The sequence below is a fragment of the Apteryx mantelli genome, chromosome 20 (genome assembly GCF_036417845.1).
Source record: "Apteryx mantelli isolate bAptMan1 chromosome 20, bAptMan1.hap1, whole genome shotgun sequence".
Taxonomy (NCBI): domain Eukaryota; kingdom Metazoa; phylum Chordata; class Aves; order Apterygiformes; family Apterygidae; genus Apteryx; species Apteryx mantelli.
In genome coordinates, this window is record NC_089997.1 from 11,173,751 (window position 1) to 11,199,505 (window position 25,755).

At 50.9% G+C, this 25,755-nt stretch overlaps 2 protein-coding genes across 2 annotated transcripts in view; both read left to right on the plus strand.

The window, feature by feature from the left end:
- Positions 1 to 25,755, plus strand: part of LOC136993792 (scavenger receptor cysteine-rich domain-containing protein SCART1-like) — a gene marked incomplete at its 3' end in the record, with an annotated part of 196,510 nt that overhangs the window by 30,781 nt on the left and 139,974 nt on the right. The gene's annotated exons all lie outside the window — the stretch shown is intronic.
- Positions 8,439 to 19,479, plus strand: LOC136993743 (olfactory receptor 6C3-like). The gene is made up of 5 exons (XM_067308685.1): positions 8,439 to 8,927; positions 16,324 to 16,480; positions 17,552 to 17,733; positions 18,768 to 18,820; positions 19,467 to 19,479. Exons 1-5 carry the CDS (start codon positions 8,439 to 8,441, stop codon positions 19,477 to 19,479), a joined length of 894 nt encoding a protein of 297 aa, XP_067164786.1.

Sequence of the window (25,755 nt, forward strand, 5' to 3'; positions counted from 1 at the left end):
GAGGTGAAGGGCAGTAGAGTAAGAGCCTGTGAGTGCTTGAAAGGTGGTTTCAGAGATGATGGAAAGTGGGAAACAGCCTGAGAAGGGGAAACAGCCACAAACTGCAGCTTGTGGGTTTCAGATGCGACTTCAGGAAAAGGAAGTGTCACTTAAAGGGTAGAGCTGTGGTGCTACAGGTCACCCAGAGGGAGTCTGTGATCAGCTACTGGCTTTGTGTCTCAAGGAAAAGCAAGTGAGGGCAGAGAGACATCAGGAAAGGTAGGGAGATCCTGGGGTGGGAGTGCACACCCCCGCATTCACACTGCCCCAGGAAGAGCCCTGAGCACAGCGTGACGGAAAGGATCACCCTACCCAGGGCCTGGCTGTCAGTGTCTGGCCATTCTGCTTGACAAAACTCATCCAGGTTTACGTGGCATCAGAGCCACCTGCACGATCCCTTTGCCTGCTTGCAATCAGTGCCTCCAACTTTGTGCTGTAATCAGCCTCTGGGGAGGCTTTGTGAGTAACGACCCTCAGTGGGACCCATTAACACTCCAAGAAACTTTGGCATTTGCTTCTGACTTTAACTTCTTGAGAGGCTTGTTCAATATCCTCTCAGTATCTGCGGTTCATGGACTCAGCACCAAATACACCAGAGGCAACATTAAAATGCCGAAAGCCCTAACAACCAATCTCACTCCCCCTAATTTTCTTCAGTTCTTCAATTCTTGTGTGGCTAATTGGAGAGGATTCAGGGGTGTATTTACAAGAGCAAGATTTCAATGAACACCTGAAAAAGAAAGGATTTCTGCTTTTTAAGCTTGCTTTATTTTTCAGCTTACAGAATAAGTGATATCCACACTCTCCAATTCATACTGACCCAGAGGGTCTCTACCATAATGAAGTCTGAACATGCAGGAAAAGCAGTATTTTCGATATGACACCTTTACAGACAACCTTCCTCCACGCCTCCCCAACCCTGCCATTTCTCTCATCAGCCACTGGGGACTTACATGACCCTTGTTAAAATCTAACTTTTTTCCACTTGAGTCTGTAGCTGAATGTTACAGCTCCTACGCACCAATTCCCACCTGCTTTCCTTGGACAACTACTTGCAGACACAGGAGGATTTTTCTGAATTGCAAACAAGCAAAAATAGAATATGATACAGTTTAATAAAAAGTCAAATACACTCCTCAACTGTATGTTAAATCCAAGCTGCCTCCAGTGAGGGCCACTTTCCACAAGGAATAACCTTCTTTGAACTGTTTTTGACTGATAGATAGGAATGGATAGACAAACACAACTAAGGAGTGGTCTAAAAGAGACAACACGACTCCTGAAAGACGAGGCAAGCTCAGACTCCCTGAAGCTCAAAGCAGCAACTGGAGAGTTGAGAGGTATCGGATGGATAAAGAGCAAGGGGAGAAGGAAAACTGGAAAATTACAGAAAGTTTTCCAGATAGTCCAGATAGTCTGATATAAAGGAAACTTTATAAATGATCACTTTAATGAGGACAGGTGAAAATATGTGAAAGATTAGTGAGATTACATCCACAGCATAATAGACAGAGCAGTGGTAATGCGAAGTCAGGGGCAGGTCACTATTTCTCCTGAGATTCATACCCTTCCTGAAATTTTCCATTATTTTTTTTCATGGGAAAATGTTGACATTTTATTAAAAATATTCTTCCATTTTAGCTGAGGGAAAGGTGCTCCTATTTTTCCATTAAATGTTGAAAACGGTTCTTCACCTTCTCAGGCAGAGCTCAGGTGTCTCACCACAAGCATCCGGTGGCACTTGGAGAGGTCCTGGTGTATCTGAGGTACCTGCCTGGGCCTGGCGGCTCTCACAGGGGACCTGCGGGAGACCAGAGCCCCTTGGAGCTGCAGATGGAGGCTGGGCAGAGGGGACCAGGGCACCTACAATGGCACCAGCTGTTGGAGGCTGGGCAGAGGGGACCAGGGCACCTACAATGGCACCAGCTGTTGGTGACCCTGTGACTGCATCCCACCCCAATACTGGAAATCACTTTCCTTTTCAAAAAAAAAAAGAAAGACCAGTATATATTAAAAAAAGACAACAAAGCAAAGAAAGACAAAAAGAACACACACAGAAAAATTAAAAGCTGGAAAGTGTAACAAAACATTTCTTCGCTTTACATCATTTTCTTAATTTCTCCCTTCTTTCATTTTTTATTCACATTTTCTAAATATCTCTGGTATTATCAGGCCTGCACCATTAAAAAAGATATTTCCGTGTCTCGCACAGAGCCCAGTGGCCCAAAACCACTCACGGCCCAGGGCTGTCCATGCCACTCCTCCCTCTGTACAGAGCGAGTGGCACTCACCAGAGACAGGAGTGACCACAAAACCCACATCCGAGCCCTTTGCCTGTTGGTGGCCTATCAGGTTCTCAGGCACACAGGACCTCACAACCCCTTACCCCAGACAGGAGTCAAGTGCTGGCCTGTCAGCTTCACCCATAGAAGTGACCTCACAGCCACTTTCCCACCCATGTGCCTGCTCCTGGTCCATCACCTACAGAGACAGAAGGGACCTCACTTTCACCTTTATGGTCATGGGCCTCCTACTCTCCTATGAGCTTCTGAGAAATGATTAATCTCATAAAAATATCCCCAGCCAACAGCCTCCTGGTGGCCTATCAGCTGATCAGACACAACTGACCTCATAATTGCCTACCAAGCCAATGGAACCGTTGCTGGTCTTTCACCTGCCCTTAGGGAAATGACCTCAGCATGGTCTTGGCTTCCATCCAGTCAGATATTCAGGCAGCAATGACCTCACAATCATCACCTGAGCCATGGGCCTGCTGCTGGCCTATCAGAGGCTGAGAGAGAGGTGACCTCACAGTCACCATCCAAGCCATGTAACTGTTTCTGGCCTATCAGCTACTCAGTTGTGAATGACCTCACAATCAGCATCCTAGCCCTGTGCTGCTTGGAGGCCTATCAGGTCCTCAGGCAGAAGTGACCTCACAAACAATTGCCCCAAGCATTAGCCAAGTGCTGGCTTATCAGCTGCTCAGATAGAGGGGACCTTACAATCATCTACCAAGCCCACATGGCTGCTGATGGCCTTTCCTCTTCTCTGATGGACAAGGCTCATGTTCTTGCTTGGGAGGTCACTTCTGACTCAGCCTCTGATAGGCTAGCAGCAGCCTCATGGCTGGGCCATGGGCATGTGAGGTCACTCCTGCCTTAGCAGCTCATAGACCAGCAGCAGGCACATGGCTTGGATGATGATGGTGAGGTCAGTTGTATGTGCTCAGCTGAACGCGGGGGTTGAGTTAGCATCCTGGCTGGAGATCCTGACAAGAACTTCAGAAACTGCAGGCCTCCAACAAGCTAGTGACAAAAAGTGCTCAGCTGAGAGAGACACCTGAACTGTCAGGCTAGAAATGACTCCCTTAGGGAAGAGAGGAGCATGTGGGAAGGTGAGGACCATAACACGGAAGGGTCTTGCAGAGTTATTTGCATAAAACCACTACAACTTTGCAAGCTGATTCTCAGCTATGACCCTTCATGTATTTCCTGCCGACTTGCAGGAAAGCGCTTGAGCAGCAGGCAATGATTCTTAGGGTCCAAAAGCAATGTTGTGATTTGCTTCATTTTCAGCACAAAAAAATAAGCTCTGAGCCCTTGAAACATCACTCACTGTAGTATGCGCATCTGGGAGAAGTGATCATAAGAGGCCAGTTCTTTTCTGAAGAAATACTTTGTCTTGGGAAGTTTTCCTTATTTGTCCATTTTTGAAAGGTAATGCCTGTGGCACTGCTGCTCGAAAGAGGACCTCTGAGCGCTCCGTCATGGCAAGACCATTTCCTTGTTAACTATGCCAGAGAAAAAAGTCCCACCATGTCAAAGCTGCTCTCTGAGGCCTCCTCCTGGAAGTCAGCCTTGGATGTCTTGTTTCAGGGTGCAGGGCAGTGTGCAGTGTGCAGGTTGCAGCAGAGATCCCCAAGGCAGTGAGCCCTTTGGCAGGGAGACATTAGGACCCCCCCCCCCCCATCTGCCCTTATTTCACTGGATTGGGAGGTTACTTGGATGGTTAATTAAGAGCAAAGAGTTTCTAGGATACTGCCATGTTAGAAGAAAAGAGAGTCCGCACCAATTATGTTTACTGGTAGTACCCCCCCCCCATAAGACTTTATTAGCAGGAGATAGAGGCAGCTACTATGCCTCTAGTCTAAGCAAACTTGGGATTCGGCAGATCTCAGAAGTGTTATCTTCAAGAAACTCCTCCAAAGAAGCCTATCTGAAAGATGACCTCTTCTAATCCAAATACTCTAAGCTGCATATTTATATGTATTTCACAAGAGATCTGGGATATCTTTGGTTAAGCATGGGACAGGAAAGCCCAAATCAAATAAGGGATGGAAATCATGGAGAATATATATATTAAAAAAAAAAAAAGAAGAAAGAAAGAAAGAGAAAAGACAAAGCATTCTGTAAACATTAAAATTTATTCCACTTTTCTTTGTATTTCCCAGTACCTGTGAATTACCTTTGATATTAGCTTCCATGGGTTTTCTTTCTCAGATAGCCTGTATTTCAACTGCAGAAGATGGTGCTTCTGAGCCCTTGTTTTTATGCTTTCCAATTTTAGTTGTGTAAAGAAGTTACCATTAAACAGAAATGCATGGGGCTTTTTTTGCTTCATATACTGTCATTCTAAAAGTAGTACAGACTTACATTAACTCTCATTCAGTATACCATAATAATCACAGATGTTGCTTTTCCATTTTTCATTTCTTTTCATCAAAAAGGGTGTATTCAATATTATAAAGTACATTTATGAATATTTTGGAAAATACTCATCTGTTTCCTTTCTGAAGTATATTTGAAAAATTAGAAGTGGTGAATGAATATGTGGGATGGCAATATCTGGGACCCCGATGAACTCCCCAGTTCGGAGTCAGACACCGAGCCTGAGGGGGAGGCAGCTGCCCGGCCGGTGGCAGAGCAGCGGATCACCGCACCGAATGCAGCCAGTTTGAAGGAACCACAACTCCTGGTGATTTTAAAGCATCAGAGCTGCAGGGACACAGGATACACAGGGACGCTACAGGCAGCAACCCCGCGAAGGATTGTCAGAATGGCTGTAAAGGCTGTGGGACGATGGGGCAGATGCAGTTCATTTTACTAGAGAGGAGCTCAGTCGGATGGAGGCTCTGCCCCAGGGTCCCAGGCTGCACAACACTCTCTGCACCCTGCACCAGCAAAACCAAAACGTTTCCCCTCCCTAATGGAGTGGGTGCTAGGTGCGGTTGTTTAACCTGGCTGACTGCCACGGCCATTGATGGAGGGCTCACCGTGTGGACTACTGTCGCAGCAGGGTTAAACCAGCTGTGGCAATTAGGAATGTTGTCTGGAATTTATTCCCCCTGAGTTTACGGGACTGGATCAGATCCCCATGAGCAAAACCATCCAGACTAAGATGCTGCGAACTGCCCCTCCCCATTCTGCACAGGACTCCGTCCCACCAAGGAGGCTCAGTAACCATGAGTGGCCTCGGCGGGGACGATGTGCAAGACTCTCCTATGCAATTAAAACTGGCGATGAGCAAAGCAGACCCCCATTAGGGTTTTTGCGTTGGTGGTTCTAATCTGAGAGTTTCCTGAATATGTTACATACTTCTGGGGGTTTGACCACAGGTGTGAAACACTGGTGCTGGCTGACATTCAAGATCTTTTCACGATACAAAAAGCATCAACATTTATTTCATGGCATTGGATATAAACAAAGAGAAAATGAGAATCCCTTGTGCAGTTCTGGTCTCCCACCTCAAGAAAGAAAAGTAGGACTAGGAAAAGGGAAGGGAAAGTTGATGAAGGCAGCAAGATGAATTTCACCATGCATGACATTAGTTACTCCTGTCACACCTTCAACTGACCGGATTCTGAAATGGATCCTCCCAACTGTACCATAGCGAGCAAATTCTTCCTCAAGGCCTTTTCAGTCACTCCTCAAATGCAAATCCTCTTCTTCACGCTGTCGTGGGTGATTTATCTGCTCACTGCCATGGGCAATATGGTCATGATAGCCATCATTTGGCTCAACCAGTTCCACACCAGCATATCTCTTCCCCAGTAGCCTCTCCTTCCCAGATATTTGGTTCCCTTTGCCTCTAAAAGGTTTGTCGGCCTCATCTTGGAGATTAAGACCATCCCATGGCTGCTTGCTGGTTCCAGACCTTCCTTTCCATCTTCCTGGGCACAGCTGAGTTCAACCTGCTTGTTGTGATGTCTTTCAATTGCTGCAGAGCCATTTGCAACCCATCACACTGTATCATCTGTATGAAGCCCTGGCTGTGCTCCACACTCATCTTTATCCATTGGGTGATGGCATCTCTATTCTTGCTCAGCCCCACCATCTTATATACCAAGGTACCCTGTGTCCCCAGTAAAGAGACTCTTTCTTCTGTGGCCTCATCCCTTTGAGGAGAGCAGCCCGCATGGGCACCAGCTACCTTCAAACATGAGCTTTGCTCTCTCCTCTGCTGTGTTGCTGAGCTCCTTCACACTGACCCCTGTGTCTTATGCCTGCTCTAGATGCACTGTCCTGAGAATACCCTCTGGGAAAGCCCTAAGAAGCCTTCTTCACCTGCATATCTCACACTGCCATAGTCACTGCTGCATATGGTAGCTCCATTTTTGGCTACATGGGGCCTGAATACAGCAAATCCTTTGAACCAACCAAAGCCTGATAAAAGGGCTCTAGAGGGTTACCTCTGTGGTGAGCAGAGAAGCTGCTTTGCTGTAAGCTCTCAGCAGCTTTGCAGGTTCCTCTAAGAAAGCACATTCAGGAGAAGCATGATTTTAGCTGACATCCAGCAGACTAAGAACACAGTCTGTGGAGAACCTCTGTTTCACTGCTTAAAACCCATCATCTTCTCCTCCTGCCCTTGCACTCTTGAAGCATCTTATCTGCGGAGTCATCTGCTCCTTTCCTTTATATGTCTAAAACCAAATGCAAAGGTGGAGGGGAAAACGTCAGTATTTATTGCTTATGTTTTCTTTGGACTTCATTCTGTTGGGCATGTTCTTTGGTTTGAAAAAGAAATTATCTACTAAATAAATTAAGAGGTTTGAGACAGAAATAGTGAGTTTCATTGACTTCATTAGAGGTGTCTGTGAGCAGCTGGTGCCTGTACTCGTTTTCCCTTGGTCCCTATATAGTCAACAAAGAGAGAGCTCTAGAGGCTGGGTCCTCCCAGACTGTAATCGGCAGGTGAAAGAAGTGTTACCAGTCTCTTCCAGACACTCTTCTCTCTCTGCACTGACAAGATGGGAGGAAGCTAACTTGCTCAAACCAAAGTGCCCAACTTCTAAAATATAACCCTTTTTAGTATTTTTGTTGTTGTTGTTGTTCCAGACCCCTCCTATTTCAAATAATCGAAAGGACAGCCTTTAAGTTCTTTAAGATGAGAAGATTTTCCCCTTCCCCTAAAGGGAAAGCGAGGCATTTAGGACAGGACATTTAATAACAATGTTTCCTCAATGCTTCTGGAGAAACAGAGAGGAAGAAGCTGTGGAAGAAAGCAGGGGATTACAGAAGAGATGCTCAGTACTGGCTTGTTTTGAAAGCAACACCCTCACAGAAGTTCCAAGTCAAAAAAGGCAAGGACTGAAAAGTAGAAGGAATAACTTTCAACATACTTGTCTACATGGATGGACTGGCATCTGCAGGTACTAGTAAGTACTTTTGCTGGGAGATTAGGTTGGCTTTTGAAACACAGATGTGATGGATGTTTGCAATAGGTCAAAGTGAACAGGGAATTTCCCAGGCATGGCATGAACGAGTTCACAACCTCTTTACAGTACTGTGCTCGTGAGAAAGAATCCTTTGTGAGTGTCTGGAAAAGGTAGAAAGAAGACAGTAAAATCTCTGAGGCCTCTCAGTGAAATGTGAAGCAGAGAAATCAGGGTGTGATGAATGGCTGAGAGGAATATTTCTGTCTGTTTTACACAGGAAGCAAGCAAGGGAGCAAAGAAGGAAGGATCTACCCTCCCGTCGAGACTGTGAAATTCTCACACTTGCTTCTTCATGCTCCTGTCTCAGCAGGATGTACTGAAATTGGGCATGGGAGCAGGAAATGAAACTGTGGTTGCTGAGTTCACCCTGGAGGGTTTCTCAGGGCTTGATCAAAGGCTACAGCTGCTTCTCTCCCTGATCCTTCTACTCATATACCTGACAACAGTGACGGGGAACACAATGATCATTTTCCTTGTGTGTGTGGATCACCGCCTGCAAACCCCCATGTACTTTTTCATCAGCAATCTGGCATTCCTGGAAATCTGGTTCACATTCTCCACAACCATCAAACTGTTGGTGATTCTGAGCTCTGGTAGGAGAACTATCCCATTTAGCAGCTGCTTTGCCCAGTCCTATTTCTATGTTGCCCTGGGTTGTACAGAGTTTGCTCTCCTTGTTGTCATGTCTTTTGATCGCTATGTTGCCATCTGCCAACCTTTGCATTATGCTGCCATCATGAAGCAGCAGCTCTGCTCCTACCTGGTTGGTGCTGGGTGGGTCATAGGCTTCACACTCTCAAGTCACCACCTGGTCCTGCTCTCAAAGCTGACCTTCTGTGGCCCCAACAAGATCCAGCATTTTTTTTGTGACAACTCCCCCTTATTCAAACTGTCCTGCTCTGACACCAACCTGCTTTGGAAAGCAGACTTTGTTTTCCTATCATTTGTAGTGCTGGGTTCCTTATGTTTAATCCTGGTGTCCTACGTGTGCATCTTCCACTGCATTCTGCACATGCCATCAGCATCTGGGAGGAAGAAAGCTTTTGCTACATGTTCTTCCCATCTCACTGCCTTAGCCATCGCATATGGAAGCTGCATTGTTCTCTATGCACAGCCCTCAGAAAGGGTTTCCTTGGAGACCAACACAATTGTAGCTTTGCTGAACACTGTCCTGTACCCATTCTTAAACCCCTTCATCTACAGTTTCAGAAACAAGACTGTGAAGCTGGCCCTGAAGGAAGCCCTTGGCCGTGCAAAGGTTTGGCTTTTCCCCCAGTCACAATGCTTTTCATGACAGCAATTCTAATCATGTATCATGTATTGTATCACACACACATATATGAAGCTATTAAATACAGGTGCCTCAGGAGATTTATTTTCTCATTGGATTGTAGTGTTGAAAAGAAGGAACATGAATTGCGAGTCTTGGTTACAGAGGGCTATTATAAACAAAATCTAAAAAATATTAGTAAAATATTGAACTCACACAGGACTAGGACATAGACTGCCAGTGCATGCTGACACAAGGAAGTTTTCATAAGTCATCTCAGGAAATTTAGCTGAGAACTCTGAGGACAATGTCCAAGGGCTGTTGAGAAAAGCTCAAAACACCTTCTCTCCCTGAATAACAGAAGGTGCTCACCATGAAAATTAAGCTCATACATTACAATGGGTTCAGATTCATTGGGTTCAAATCCATAAAACACTTCTCAGTTTCATTAGTGTGATGAAGACAGCCTCATTGATTTGTCAATGATAGCATGCAGATGATAGTTTTATTATTCACTTTGGAGGGAGATTTCTTAAAAATGCATATTTTCGTAACATGCTGTCAGTTTGTCCACTATTAAAAGCCCTGCTTTATCTCCACTGGTGACTCCAGGATGCATTCTCCTGAAGGAAAAAAAAAAAAGAATGTATTTCTTCTTGGATAATTAGGCATTTTCTACCTTCTTTTTCTTTGTTGAAGGAGTATTTCATGATTGAGAACTATTTCAAATAAACTATGTATGCTTCTATCACACTTTTTTCTTCTTGTCCATCAACAAAATTATATATTCCCCCCTTATTTTCCACTTCTGTCTCTATCCATATCTTTACATGGCAAAGGGATGGGCAGAAGCATGTACAATTCATAAAAGGAAACATCTGTTAGAGAAATAATCAGCACACAGAGATCCCTTTTCTCCTTTTATTTTGCAGTCCACAGGGAAAAACAAAGCACAGGGGAAGGGAAAGCACTGCCATTGCTTTACTCCTTTGCAGTTGTTTCTAATCAGCATTTCATTTTGTCAGGGCCTCTGAGGAGCAGATTTACTGTTAACAGCTCTTTTAAACTTTGTGTGTGAGCGTCCCATTTCCAAAGGGAATTCTACAAGGGTGAACTCTTTTTAGGAAAACTGGGTCCAGTTCATCTCTGCAGCCCGTCTCCTCATGTGGGACCCCAGGGAAGCTATGGCATTTTGGGTGACCAAAGCTCAGCCCAGCAGAGCACCTGGCCACTCCTGGGCAGCTCAGTCATCTTGCTCTGGCTGGGTCCTTGTGCACCACAGTGAAGGATGTGGTGGCCCTGGGTCTTCCCATCCAGGCCCGCAGCTCCACCGGCAACACAGGGTTAGGGTATGCAGGCAGACGCCTAGGCTCTGCCTCGGGGTTGAGATAACTGAGCAGGGTGTGAGAAACTAGTGGCTATGAGAAATCATTGGACACTGCAGGGAACAGAATGAGACCCTGTCAAGTTCCAGACAGCACGGTGAGCGATGGCTGCATTTCAGCGGTGGTTAAGGGAGAGTTATATGAGAAAAGGACAAGCGTCACACATAACTGGCACACTGGGGATCCTCCGGGGAGCAGACTCTTGAAGCACCAGCAGTACCGAGGTAACGATATCAGAAGCACCATATGAACCAGGGGTTACCTAGCTAACAGGACCAGAAATATTAAACTTGAGTACATAGGCAGTAAAACTGGCACCAATGAAGAAAAAAAATACTTAGAGATGGGCTCTTTATTTCAAAGGGGATAAAGCTGGAGAAAGGGAGGGATCAAGCTGCATCATGGAAGAAGCAGCATGGGAAAATGGAGGCAGAGGGAATAAAAGGGGCCAGTCATGTGTAAGCAAGCTGCTGGCAGGGACACTTGTCTAGCCAGGCTGTGTACCTGCTCTCTGCGGTGTAGCCTATCATTGTATTAAATCCTTTTCCCAGCTCTTTTCTGGGTGAGCGTGCTCGCTGTTCTGCGTGAGTGCATGTGTGGAAGGCTTGCAGACGTCAAGGCAGCCAGCTACCAGAGACACCATGCGAGGGTGCCTGTGAGGTCTCCTGCAAGCTCTGAGTCTGATTAGCTGGTGAGCAAGAACAGGACCAGGCCGTTTGTATCGTTCATGTTTATGAGTGCTGCTCATGTCTCCGTGGTGCCTGTAAAGGTACTGTGCCCCTGCCGGAGGTGATTTTTTGGTGGTCGACCATGTCCGTACAGAGTGTGTGTATGCCTCTTGGAAGTACATGCCCAGCCTCGCTGCTGGCAGGACCAGGGAACAGAGAACTGCAGTAGTCTCCCTTCCAGCGGACCAGGAAGGAGGAATCCCTTTATTCAAAAATCCACTGGATCCAGCGTCCTTTAACAGCACAGGCCCTGGAGGTGCTGCAGCCACTTGGTCTTGATGTCGAGGTCCCGCTTCTCCATCACCTTGTGGTTTCCAAAGGGCACGGAGGCTTAGGCTTTGGGGTTGCAGCGTGAAGGACCAGCTTTGGCACACGTCTTTCTAGTTCCCCACTATTGATTTAAGCAATACAAATACAGAGATCTTATAAGTGTTCGGGTCAGTGATCCCCTAGAGCCAAAGGAAGGGTTTTTTTTTTTTCTTTTTCTGATCAGACTTTCCATCTGCCAACCTTTATCGTAAAAGTGGCTGGGGTTGTACAGGCAGTGCCATATGATCTACCCTCCATTTCTAAACCATCCACAGAAAGTAGCACTGTTTAATCAATCTAAATAGCAGGGGCAATGACCACTGTTTTGTTGGTGGTCCATGAACAGGACAGTCGTGCTGAGCAAAACTCCATTGTCTGAGGATCTGCTACACATTACTAAACACATCTTCAGCATGTCCAAGGGTAAAAAAAGGCTGGAGGATATTTAAGCCAAATAACTATCTCAAAATATCCCAATTCTGTTTTCTCCTTTTGCACAACAAACATTATTCTCATGTTAAGGATGGCAGGAAGGTATTTGGGTGGAGAAACATTTTTGAGCTCTGTCAGGCATTGCACAAACATCTCCATAGCTGCATTATTGACATTTCTGCCTGCTGTGAGACTGCAGATAACATGGGCACAAGAGGAAGGTGCCCTAGCTGCAAGCTGATGTGTAGATCTGGGCCAGCACAAGGCCCCAGCTGTTAGTCTTTAAATGGTTTGTCCAGGATTTTGTGAGAGAGGTGCCCAGTCTGCATGGAAAAGCAGCACAAATGTAAAAGCTGGGAATGTTTTTTGTACCGTGAAAAGATCTTGAACGTCAGCCAGCACCAGTGTTTCACACCTGTGGTCGAACCCCAGAAATAGGGAAGGGCTGTATTTGCTGTGATATGTAACGTGCAGGAAACTGAGACAAGTCACGTTTCTCCCCTGGAGGTAGCACTGGAAGTAGCGTGGGATGAAGAAGGGGTGGAAAGGAAAGCGCAGTGAGAAGGGGAGTTCAGGAGGGTCACGAGTCTCGGGGACTTTCTGGGGTTGGCTCGGCCCGTGCCGGCTCCATGGTCTTCCTAGCAGAGGGACAATCTATGACATATCATGCCACATCTCTATGGTTGCCCAGAGGGGGTCATCCCATCTCTATGGTCAGGTGGCTCCTCTGGGCCGGCCTCCAGCGCTTCTCTATGCTCTCCCGGCAGAGGGACACTCTGGGATCCCCCCTCCAGCCCCTTTCTTGGGCTGCTGATGGAGACAAAATGTCAGGGCCACCCGCTCATGGCAGATAACGCCAAAGGCTGCGATGGCCCCTGGGTTGTTCGCCCACTTCTGACAAAAAGGCTGCGGCCTCCCAGGGCTCCCGTCATGCGCATGCGTCCCCTGGCGCAGACTTGCCCAGGCCCTGGGGCAGAGCGGGGCCCTGTGGCAGCAGCGCCCCGGCAGCAGCGTTTCCCCACCAACGCTCCCCTGCAGCACAACTCCCGCAGCCCAGGGCCAGCCCGGCGCTGCTCCCCCTTGCTCCCCGCCCTCTGCCCCGGCCCCGGCCCTGGCCCCAGCCGGCAGCAGCCGCTGCAGGCTCCGCGCACACGAGCACATGCCGGGCCGCAGTGTCGCTCCAGGCTCCCTGCGCAGCAGCCGCCAACACCCGCCGCTGCTGCAGCTGCTTCTCTGTGGCCTCGAGAGCGGCGCCGCGGCGGGGCCCGGCGGGGGCGGGGCCGGTGGCACCAGGGGCGGTGGCCATGGACACACAGGCCCCGCCCCCAGAGAGCCGGAAGTGCCTCCTCCCGCGGAGCATGCGCACTGGCGCAGAGGAGGGCGGCGAGGGGCGGGGTGGGGGCGGGGCCGGGGCTGCCCGGGCCCTGTGGGGAGGGAGGGGGCGAGAGGCGGCTGGTGGCGCGGGGCAGCGTCTCCCAGCGCGGGGCCGCCCAGAGCCTCGAGCCGCAGCACCGGGAGCTGCCGTGCCGGGGCCGAGGGCCAAGGGCCGCGGGCTGGGCAGAGTGAGCAGCTGTGCGCGCAGGGGCAGCTGGAGGTGCCGCGGCCCGGTGTGTGCGAGCAGCTGCTGGGGAAGGCGCGGCCCGGCCTGGGCCGCCTCCGGCCCCGCGGGAGCCCCCGGCTCTTGCGCCCCTTCTCCTGTCAGACCAGTGATGGCACCAGCTAGGTTTGGGAGCATAACAGTGGAAACGGAATGATTTTTTTGAAAAAAGACCAAAGTACCCTTCCAGTGTCTCCTATTCTTTTTGAAAGGACATAGAAAAAACCCTTAGAAAGTGCTTTTGCTCTCTGTTCCTGAAGTAGAAGTTTTCCCAAGACTTCCTCTTTGCCTTAGCTGATCTAATACTTTGCCTCTCGCCTTCTGCTGAGTGGGGAAGTGTGCGGCTGAGAAGTTTTTACAGACCTGGTTGCTGAACCCTGCTTTAGCAATAAGTTATTTAAGTGGGTGTATGAGTTGCTTTTCCATCTTTTATTTCCTCACCCCCTTAGACATTTCTACCCTAGATCTGAGTGTGTTCAAAGCAGAGGTCTGCGCAACACCTCTGAGTGTCTCTTGTTTCTTGGAGATGGTTCTTGCGGCATCTTTGTGAAATCTTCAGAGCTTGCGTTTAACCTGCTGCCAAGTGCCTGCAGCTGCTGCCTGCCTCTGCGAGGGTCAGCCCCACATCTGGCTTCAGGGTCCCCGCGCTCCTCCAGTTCTGCTGGTTTAAGTGTTTGTGGGCTGGTGTGAGGAGGCCAATAGCTGGTGCAGGTCTGAGAGCAGCGCAGGCAGAGCAGTCTGTGATCCCCGTGTGTTTAGTGAGCTGGTGCCTGCAGCTCTGCTGGTGCTGCCTCTTCCCCTGTTCAGTCCCCGTCCATGCCAGGCCCTGAGGTGCCGCAGTCACTGGATCTCAAACATGTCTGCAGGTTAACAGTGCTGAACAGCAGTTCCCTGCAAGTTTTCCGGAGAAGCTCACTGGCAAGGGAAGGATGTGCTGGTTCAACCGCCCAGAAGGTTTTGGTCACTGCCAAGTCATTGCTGGGCATTTTGGTGCGCTCAGTTGTCAGCGCTTCCTCCCCGGCAGCAGCAGCCGCCTGCGCTGTGTCGCCGTGGGGCGAGCGCGGCGCAGCGCCCGCTGCCCTCCCTCGCAGCCAGGTTTCCCACATGGGGGTCATGGCCGGGTGAGCGCAGCCGCAGTGCCCAGCCCGGCTGGGACCCCCAGCGGGGTTCTCCCTGTAGCCCGGCCTGCGTGGGGGCAGGGGCAGCCCCTGACCGCCCTGTGCAGCCCCTGCCTGCTGCAGGGCCAACCCTGGCCGGGGCGAGGGGGGCCATGCCCCCTCTGTGATATGGACTGTGGTCTCAGGGGACATCCTGTATCACGGTGACAGCTGCCCTCTCCCACGTGGCCCTGGCCTCTCCCCACACATCCTGGCAAGGCCGGGGGAGCCCAGGCGCTGGGGCTGCTCTTGGCACCGCTTTGCTGCGAGGAGCCACCAACCCTGAGCAGGAGCCGGTGAGGGGAGGCTGGGGCAGAGCAGGGCTGTGGTGACGTGTGGAGGAGGAGGAGGAGAGGGGCTGTTTCCTCATCACCTCCTGCTGCGGAGTGACCCAGGGCGAGGAGGACAAAGATGGAGCTCTGGGACACTGGCCACGGGACTCAGCGTGGGCAGGTGGTGCCAATGCTCCCCACCCATGGTAAGGCCTTCAGGATGTCCTTCCCGGGAGCTGTTGCAGAGACCATTAACTCTGAACATGGCTGTGGAAACCCTGGGCCAGGGGGAGGGTGGACAGGGCTGGGGGCTGCAGCCAGATCCTCCACTGATGGTCCCCTCTGGCTCAGGTGCCAGTGTGGCCGCCAGGACTCCTGGATCCTCGCCCTGATGCTGCCCCTGCTGTCCCAGGGCACCCTGGGCAGAAGTCCCTGCCCCAAGGGTCACTGCTGGCCTCGCAGTGGGCATTGCCCACCCGAGCTGCTGGCGGGGGAAGGAGCTGGAGCTGCTCCAGTGGCTGTGCAGAGCCTGTGTGTGCAGAGATCCCGTAGGGGGAAACTGGCCCTGCAGGGGAGATTCTGGGGGATGCCCTGAGCCCCCAGATTGCCATGGGCACAGCACCGTCCTCTCACTGGGTGAAAATCCCTTGCCAGTGTCCCTAGGGAGGGGGTTCACCCTGTGAGAGCTGCTTCTGGAAGGAAAGGAGACCCTTTCTGCTTTTCCTCAGCTCAGCAAGACTTTCTGTCTGGGACCCCGAGCACTGCCTGTAATTCCTTCCCGCAGACTTTGAGCTCAGGGACACATTGTGGATGTCCCGTGGTAGGATCTGCATGTCCTAATGTCTCTGTTTCAGCTGCAGACCCCTCCTGGGGGCAGATAAAGGTTGTAGCCTCAAGGCAGTGCCCACCTCAGCTGCTGAGCCCCTGTCAGGGATGGGGTGTGTTCGGGGAGGGGGATGCAGTTCGGATATGCTTGCACTTGTCATCTCCTTGGCTAGGCATGTGCTGAACGGCTGTGAGCTGGCCCCCCCAGAGCATGACGTGTCTTTCCCTTATTTTTCAGAGACTGCTGCTGTCTGGGAAGGTGTGTCTGACTACATTGTACGGCAGCTGATGCTGAACCAGGTGGGTCTGCCATCGTGGGCCTGCCCAGGAAAGCCTTCTTCTGGATCTGAGGGATGATTTCTCTGCTTTGACTTGTATTTTTGAGAGGGTGAAGAGGAGGGGGATGAAAACATCTGGAAAGTTCTTCAGAAGAACTTCTCCAAGGCTTCTCCAAAGCTTTTCTGAGTGCTTCATCTGTCCCCTTTGTACAGCAGGATTGGGCAGGGCACTGAGCACCATCCCCATGCGCTGACAAGTCACCTGCCTGTCCACCTACCAGTCTCATAATTCTTCTCTTGCTTTGTGTTTTCAGGGAGTGAGAGTTATTCAGCTTGGGACCTTTGGTGTTGTAACTGAACGAGTTGGTGTTGGGAAGCATGGTTTCCTGGCTGTTCGCAGACCCGTGTTCTGTCTTTCGAAGACTATTGCAGAGGTTCACTGCCTCACCTATGATAAGGCCTATGCTCCTGGTAAGAAGACAGGCTGAAACTTTTGCTTTGCCTTAGGACATCTTTGGGGTGTGCATAACTGCTGTTAGAAACCTAGAATTGCTTCCCCAGGTCCTGAGAACAGCTTCAGTTTTTAATTATCATGTCATCATAATGCACATTACAATTATACTCCCTCTCTCCCTGACTTGTTTAACAGCTGGCTACATGCCAGATGTATTGGGGCTGCTACTTCTCATCAGATTGATTTAAAAACATTGGTCCATGTTTATGCCACACTGGAGCTTGTAAAGTTGAATAAGGGCATTCATGCTGGCTCTTCCTTTCTCCTTCTACTTTGAAGTAGGTCAAAGGCAGCTGTAGAGAGCTTTGAAATGGAAATAGGGACAATAGTATGTATGAAAACCCATCAGAGGCCATCTTTGCTGTGATTGCTGATCATCCCTGTGAGCCCTGCATCTGTAGTGGATATTGGTGATGCCTGTGGGGCAGCAGGAGGTCCGAGCTGTGTTTGGGGTGTGTCTTTCCTTTCAAAGGACTCACTATCTTCTCTGTGATGTCAACATCAGTGTGGCACTTCTTGGAGCTGGGCCTGTGGCACCAAAAGCAGGGATGTTTGCTGTGCAGTTCTGAGGGTGCTGGGGGTGGCTGGAAGGATCTGCAGGGGTGTAGTGCAATGCTTATGTTTTCCTTCTTTCTTTCACCATGTGATGTGGCACAGCTAAATGTCTCCCAACCTGGAATGCACGGAGTGTGAGCACAAGTACGTGGCACCCACTCTGCCCTTTTGGGAACTGGTCCCCTTTCTCCTCTCCTTGTCCTGCCATCATGCCCCATGTTCATAGGAGATGGCCAGGCCCTTTCTTTCGATCTCTGTAGGGAAGAAAGCATTGCTGTACACTTGGCACATGTGGTTGCAGAGTGCTTTGAACTTCTCCTAGGGAGAGATGACATGGGATTCCTTCAGGAGCTTTACCAGATGTTAAAGAAGACAGCTCTGTAGCAGTGTCTTGCTTGAAGACCTCAAAGCTGCCAAAGCTCTGTTTTAGCCTGCTCCGCTAGTGACTTTGTTCCTCTTTTTCTGCTTCCTAGGTCATAAGCTCTCCGAGCCCCTGAAGTACGCTCACATAGCCTCGGACATCTCTGTTCCTCGGAAAAGAGTGGAGGCTTGCATAGAAGAGACCACGCATCTTTTCTCCCGCTGCCTCGAGAGCAGGAAGAATGTTGCCCTTGTGTTGAAGGACATTGGCATGCTTGTTATTCAAGGAGTAGATGTGAAAATGAGATTTTACAGAGACTTTCTGAGAAGGCTGAATGGGGCAGAGCAGCTGGTAGAAGTTCTTCTTGGGGTAAGTTTTCCATTTCTCCAGTGCTTCCTGTCATCCTTTTGAAATCACAAGTGACTGCAGTTCTATTAGCCTGCCATGACCTGTTTAGGCACATGGACAGTCCTGGCCTAGAGTAATGCCAACTCCCTGGACAGTTTGTCTTGAACATTCAGAGGATTTGGCAACAAAGACGACCCTGGGAATAGCTGTGCTGGGTCCACCCAAAGATTCATCCAGCCCAGGAGCCTGTTTCCATGTGCTGAGGGAAAAAAGTCCAAGGAAAGGGCAGGTCTTGTGTGTTTTTTCCAGGTAGACTTCCCTCCTTCCAGAAAGTCATGGTTTAGTGCCCTTTAGTGATGACATTTGAACCCATGTGTCCTTTGGCTGTGCCTGGGATGGTAAGGCAGTGAGTTCAGCATTTTGCCCTTAAGCTGTGTAGCAATATTTCTGTGTGTCCCTTTGGAAGCTCAGCCTGATCCCTTCATGGGATGCCCTTGAGCTCTGGTGTGGTGAGGAATAGTATATGGATCCCTCCTCCCCTTGCCTGGACCAGTGGGGATGTCAGACATTGCTGTGAAATCTCTGTTGACCTCAATCCTCTCTCTTTGCAGCTGGAGGGCCTGAGTGTGTTTCATCTCTCTCATATGGCAGCTGGTCAGAATATTTATCACTCTCATGCTCTTGCTCTGTAGCGTTTCTAGGTCTGTGTCTGTGTAGGTTTGTTTTTGCAGGGATCATTGCTGAGCCCACTCTCTGGGCAGGAAGCAGAGGCCCAGGCAGACCAAGGCCCATATGGGACCAGCGCCCTGTTGCTGCTGTTGCTATGTTGGTCTAGTTGTGCTGACCAGCTCTTCCCAGTGCCCTGGAGTGTCACCAGCATGAAGGGGGTCTTTCTGTCCTTATGTGTTCATCTGCACGCTGGCAGTTGTGGTTGCAGCATGTCGCAGAGAGAATCATTTGAGCCCAATGTCCTTGCCCAGGTCTCTAGTGCAGCCCTGTCCTTCATGCTGGTCTTTCAGGTGCCGCTGGAAAGGTGAGATGTGAAAGCAGGCTGAGGTGAGCCCCTCGAGGGTTAAGGCAGAGATGCAAGCAGGCTGTAGGCCAGCCCTGCTTCCCAGCTCTGTCTCTTCCTTCTGTCCTAGTCCGTGATGTCTTTTCAGTCCATTCTCTGGGCCAGGGCCTTTTCTCCAGCCTTTGTTGCAGTGGGTCCCAGAGCAGCTGCCCTTGAACACACCCCAGAAGTTTGGCCTTCCCAGTTGTTACCTGCTTTGCCTCTCCATTCCTCCATGGTGCAGAGGCAGTTGTCTGAATGTTAGGAGAGGCTGTGGGGTTAACCCCACATCAAGCCGGCAGGGAAAACGCAGCAGCCAGGAATCCCAGCTAGTGCAATGCCTTCTCCTGTGCTTGCCTCCATCAGCTTCTGCATTAGGAAAGACCTAGTCTCCTGACTGAGTCTCTGGATTCTCAGCCTTGCAAAAAGCCTGACAGTGTTCTTACCCTTTCTCATTTATTTCCCTCCAGCTTCTGTGCTGCATAACTGAGGGACTGTTGAGAGGAGTGGAGAAATTCAGCATTTCAGTGAGGCAGCTTCTTCTCTGAGCAGTGGAAAAGTTTGCTGCCCTTGTGAGCACTGAGATAATTTTCTTGGCATCACCTCACACATGTCTGTCACTTTGCAGATGCCAGAGATGAGGGATTCAGTCCTCTCAGGCACTAAAACCGCTGCTTCTCAGACCCATTCTGGTCATGTCATCATCTTTCCTGAGTGAGTATGTTTGCTTCTTAGCCCCTGGGTGGCCAAGCGAGCAACTTCTCGCGGCATGTTTGGTTGGCATTGTGTTGCCAGTGCTTGTGAAGGCTGCTCAGAAAATCACTTGAGAGTAGCAAGACCTCGGGGCAGCCCAACACTCCCACCTGCAGTTGATACCTCTGAGTTAAACTTTCCCCCATTTCCACAGGACTCAGTGCCCTGCCGTGCACTGCGAACAGCTCTTCCATTTGAGGCATTGGTGCAGAAGGGAGGCAAACTTGAGAACTGTCCTTGGGCAATGTGAATCCTAAATTGTGCCCAGAGCTGTAGGTAATGGAGTGGCTGAGCTATTTCATGGAATCAGTGTGTTTTCAACTGATGGGAAGAGTCACCTTGAGTAGATGGTACAAAGTCTGGTAACCTATGCCAAGACTTCCTTTCATTTTCAAAGCAAGGAGTTCTTACCTTTCTTTCCGAATTTCTCATAAACATCCCCAAAACAGTGCCTTTGGGTTGACTGTGTCACCAGAGGAACTGCAGGCATATGAGATCAGTAGACAGATCCAAGGATGTGCTCCCCTTGTGTGAAATTGTTGCCCCCAGAGAGACTCTGATCATTCACCAATACATCCCAGCAAGCCTCCTTTTTCGTAATGTGACTAGGATAGAACATGAAAGAACAGAAAAAACAGTACCACAGGAAATGATGTTGCACAGTAAAAACTAAAAGAAAGAGAGAAGCCAGTGTCTGGAAGGGCCAAAGACCACCCAGGAAAGAAGACATAAAAGGAATCAGCTGGAAGCCTCACAATTTTATCACAGGCTTGATCAGATCTGCATATCCTTCCTTTTCAAAAGGTCTCTGCAATTCCATCCTGAGGTGTTTTCTTGTCTCTGACTTACAGGAAATCTTCCTGCCCAGCGCCTCCTCTTGAGAGAGAGACATCCTCCACCCAAAATTACAGCTCCGACTATGCAGAAAGGAAAGGGGAAGAAAGCTGAGGGCAAAGCGCCTCATGGCAGGTGAGACCCTTGGAGGAATAGATGAGGGTGACCCTGGACCCTTGTGCTTGTTTGGGTGAGATGTTTCCTCTGGACACAAGATTCATAGCAGCTCTGAATGTCTTTTATCACATGTCACAGTGACTCCTGATCCCTTGATGGCAGGAATGCCTTTACACCCCTGACCACTTTCTCCTTCTTTGACACTGGGTGTCCAGGAACAATCAGTTTTCCATACCAAAACACACGGTAGCTGGGACCATCGAGCAGTGTTTAATACATTAGCCAGGACGTGTGTCTTAGAGGCTGTCTTTGTAAAGGACCCTACTCCTCTCCTTTCCGCATCAAGACAGAGCCTGTATCTGGGCATGCTGAGCATTCCTGCAGGCACATCATGCAGCCCTGGGCATTTCAGCTGGGGGTGATCTCTGTGTCTGCCGAGCTTGTGAGTACAGGACGGAGACCAAACTCCCCCTGTGCTCACACCACCTCCCCACAATGTGTATTTTCAGCGTGCTGCCAGGCATCCAAGGGAGCTCCTCAAGGAAGGTGGAGCGAGGCAGGAGGAAGGGCACTGCTGAAGGCATGCCACCACCTGAGAAACTGGTTACAAGAATCCAGAGGTGGCCAGGAGAGGTACGTGCTACTGAGTGAGGTCCTCCTTGTGCCATATGGACTTGTGGAAAAGCACAGTTCTATGGGCAGTGAGTATGAAAGACCCCTTCCTGCGTGTTCATTTGGCCATTGACCGACCTTGTCAGGCCTTGCTTTAAAAGGTGCAGGTCATGCTGTAGTTTTGCCATGCATTTGTCACTGCTGCATTCTCAGGAAACACCTCAGAAGAACACCCCCTCCCGCCTTTGACCCTGTTTCTGGAGGGAATGTACCTGCTGGGCCTTTCAGGGGTAGGGGATGGACAGTTTCTGTTTAGCCCAGTGATCATTTAGCTCATTGGTCCGAGCAAATATGTGATTTGCAGACCTGCCAGTATTAGCTTAGGGGCATAAGAGCACTGACAGGAAGGCTCAAGACAAGGGGCAGAAAGGAGGATGAGAAATGACCTTTGTGCACTGGAAAATACCAGATGCCAGTGATAATCTTTGCTGTTTCTTTTCTGTGGCCCTCCAGGTGGAATATCACTTCAGAGTAATGGGGGAGGGGATTCTTGTCTTTCCTCTGATCTGAAGCCCTGGGAAGGTTTCCCTTTCCTGTGCCTTTTGCTGAAGAGCAACTCTCTCCAGCCAACAGGTCAGGCCAGGATCAAGCACAAACTGGAGCAGCTGGGGCAGCTCCAGTATCCAGTCCCTGGTGCTGCAGGAATGGGAATGTCCCTGATCCCTGCCACATTCCCAGCCCCAAGGAAGGGAACACTGCCCTTTGCCCATTGAAGCAAGGCAAGTGAAGAGAGAAGAGCACTTTTGGAGAACTCATCTGAAGAAACCCCAGTGCTTCCTCTGGAGCTGTTTTCCAGAAGCATCCGTAAGAGGCAAGGAACCATGAGGAAGGGGGCTTGTGGTCCAAGCGAAGTCCCAGCATTATTAAAGTCCCATAGTTGGGCTGCCGGCTGTTGGGGAAGCTCAAGTGAGGCCATGAACACTGATGCTGAGAGTAAACGCTGAGGTCCTAAGGGGTGTTTGGGGTCATTTGATCTGACCTGCCAAACCTCCCAGTAGGGTTGCATTAAAAGTTCCTGCTCCAGCCATGGCCATTTCTTGCCCTCATTTTTGTTGCTATGGGAGATGTCCGACTGAGATGGAGGGGTGAGTAGGCAGCCTGGCCCTTGCCCTCCGAAGGGCAGTGGACCTGCGAGGGAGAAAGATTGTATTTGTGGAAAAGGATGGGATTTGTGTGCCAAGAGACAAAGCAGAGTGCAGAGTGGGGTCTGTCCTTGGCGTCCTGGCCCAGCAGATGTAGAGGGAGAAGCACTGAATGCGAGTGGCAGGGAGGGGGCTGTTTAACCATCTGCGCAGGGAGCAGGGACTTCAGTGTGAGGAAGAGCACGGAGGGACCTGTCTGGGACCCCTACTGAACATCCCTCTGCATCAGCTCCTTCCTGCTGAAAGGGCTCAAGGCAGGGCAGAAAGGCAGTGACTCCCCTGGGGTCTAGCAGGGAGGCTAAAAGCTGCCTGTAAAACCATGACTTCACAACAGCCCCAGATCAAAGACTGGCAGTCAGTTTTGCTCTCCAAATTTACTTTTTTTTTTTTTTAAATATCTCCTGAACATTGCACACAGACTTGCTTTTGTGTTCTCTATCCCCTCAGGACCAGCTCACGGCACAAAAAAAACCCCTTTCCTTACCCAAATGTACTCACCCATGAGGCTGCCCTGCCCAGCCCAGCTGCAGCACCTTGCAGCCCCCTGTCCGCACACAGAGGGAGAAGCCCTGCTCCTGCAGCCCCACATGCTGCATTGGCCGTCTTGGCAGCTCTTGCTGCTGCTGAACCCTGCTCTCCCATCAGGAGCTCAGCTGCGACTGCGACCCAGGACATCCCTCTCTGTCTCCAGACTCAGCCTCTCTCCAGCCAACGAGTCAGGCTAAGGATCAAGCACAGCCTGGATGGAGAGCGCTGTCCTCTACCCTGATGTTGTGCTTGGGGTAGATGAAGGACTGACCCTGCCACAGGGTGGGGGATCTCTGGCAGAGCTGTCTGTACATCAGGCAGATGTCTGAATCACTCCCACGTCCCCACACAGTCTGTGGAGCAGGCACTCAGCTGGACTCTTTCCCTGCCCCATGGCACTGCACCCTCCCTTCTCCCCATTCAGTAATGAGATGTACAGACACAACCACCTGGCACTGACACACACTCTTCCCTCTTCTGTCCTTCCCATCAGGCAAGGGGATGGGACAAGTCAGCTCAGCTCAGGGTCAACAGGACACATGTACATCCTCCCTGCTGCTCTCCAGCCTCTCTGGCCATCCTCCATGGTCTAGAAAGGACGTCCCACAGCAAGATGCATGTCCCAGCCAGTAGCAGATCTGCTGTCCCAGAGCTGGGACATGGTGACTGTGAGCAAAACCCAGGGTGCTGGGCAACACAATCCCCCAGGCACCCCACCAATAGGGCAACATCCCTGGGTGGGCTCAAACCACCAACCTTTCAGTTAACAGCCAAATGCGCTACCTGCTGCGCCACAGAGACCGCCCACCTGGTGCTCTCCTGGGGCAGCTCCAGTGTCCAGTTCCCGGTGCTGCAGGAATGGGAATGTTCCTGATCCCAGCCACGTCCTCAGCCCCAGGGAAGGGGCCATGTCTCCAGCCCCAGGGAAGGGGACACTGCCATTTGCCCACTGCCAGGTGCTGGTGGGCAGAACAGTGCAGCGGGAGGCCTAATACCTAGGTGAGGGGCTGTGGGCAGCTCCCTGCCCAGGATCGGCTCTGCCTGCTTTCATGGCCCTTCCAATGCACATCCCGGGGGGCAACTGGAGCTGTGGGCACATCACCCTGGGGAGGGCATTTCCCTCACCCCATTTGCTCCTGCTGCTGGCATCGAAGACAGGTGCGACACACACAGGAGTGCTGCACGGGGTGGCAGAGGTGACTCAGGGAAGGGGTTTGCTCCTCTCCATTGACCCTCCCTGGGAGGGCCAGAGTGTGGGAGCAGCGCCTGCAGCAAGAGTCTCCTCCTGCCCCCATCAGCTGCAGAGATGTTGAAGGGGCAGCAATCTATGGTGCAGCCCTGGTCCAGGACCAGCCCCAGCTGAGAGGCAATCTCAACTTCCCCCATCCCAGCCTGTGGCCAGCAGGAGGGTTCAAATGCTGCTTTCTGCTGAGGCTCTCAGGGCACCAGGGGCCAACAGGGCTGTGCTTGTCAGGGGCACATCAGCTTGGCAGAGGCACATCATGGGACAAGAGTATGTCCCACCCCTCAGCAGGCTCTTAGGGGATGTAGCTCAGTGAAGAGCACCTGCTTTGCATGCAGGAGGTCCTGGGTTCAATCCCCAGCATCTCCAGGGGAGCTTTTGTCCTGAATCTCCATTCCCCCACAACAAGGGTGAGGGGGTGAGGGCTGGGTACAGGGTACATTGCTCCTCTCCAAAATTTGCAGGCTTGTCCTCTGACAGGGTGTCCTGTGGGAAGTGGAGCTCCCCATGTGGGAAGAGCCCAGGCAGGTCATCAGAAAGCCTGCCCAGGTGAAATGACATCATTATGTCACTACTATTGCAACAACCTGATTGGCCAGCAGTAGACAAACAGGCAGGAGCTGAGAGGTCATCAAGTGCATCTCAGGAGAGATGGCAGCCCTGTGGGACAAGAGTCAGTAGCATGCACGAAGGTGAGAGGACTGGATGCTGGCTGGGAGGTTATTTCAGCTGCAGCAGCAGGATTGCCCTGGGCAGGCAGACAGGCACTGTGAGGGCATCAGGCCCATCGGATGCACCTGACCACGGGAGATGAGAGCTCAGCAGGAGGGGAGAGGGGAGGCAGGTGGAGGTGCCAGCTGGGACATCACTGGTGAATCACTGCTGTCCCAGCAGCTCCTGGCCAGCAGCAGGTGAGCAGGCACTGGGGTCACTGCAGGTGACAGGAGCTGATTCAGCAGCTGGGGAGGTGGGAGTGGGAGCAGGAGAGGGAGAGGCAGGCAAGAGCACAATGGCTGGTGTGTTGGTTGTGAGGTCACTTCCATTACACTTCCCTGATTGGCCAGCAGTGGGCAGGCGGCATTATGAGGTCATCAACAGCATCACAGAGGCTGCCCATCAGCAAGGAGAGCTTGGGAGGAGGCAGGAGGGAGGGAGGGACAGGTGAAGGTGACATTGGTGGCTTTGATTGTGAGGTGTCTCCTTTCACAGCAGCTGATTGGCCAGCAGCAGGTGGGCAGGCCTGTGAGGTCATCAGGGACATGATAAAGTCCATGAGGTAGAGGTGAGAGCCTGGAGGGAGGAAGGAGGGAGAGGCAGATGATCATGACACTGCTGGCATAGTGATTGTGAGGTCACCTCTATGAGTGCAGCCTGATTGGTCAGCAGCAGGCAGGCAGGCAGGCAGGCACTGTGAGGTCATGAAGGGCAGGAGGAAGCCCCGAGGAGAGCTCCTGAAGGGGGCAGGGGCAGGTAAATGGAGCATGACTAGGAGCTGGTTTGTGAGGTCACTTCTACTGCAGCAATCTGATTGGGCAGCAAGCTGGCAGGCAGTGTGAGGTCATGAAGCAGATCAGAAAACCTTCCCCATGGAGAGGAGAGCTCAGGGGAGGGGAGAGGGAGAGATGAGT

Bases quoted from the DNA above. Each gene is read 5' to 3' on its own strand.
- LOC136993743 (XM_067308685.1), top strand. From the start codon at position 8,439: ATGTCTTTTGATCGCTATGTTGCCATCTGCCAACCTTTGCATTATGCT. The intron at 16,481-17,551 runs GTAAGAAGACAG...TCTGCTTCCTAG, and splicing joins TGATAAGGCCTATGCTCCTG to GTCATAAGCTCTCCGAGCCC. The intron at 17,734-18,767 runs GTGAAAATGAGA...GTCCTTGCCCAG, and splicing joins TTGTTATTCAAGGAGTAGAT to GTCTCTAGTGCAGCCCTGTC.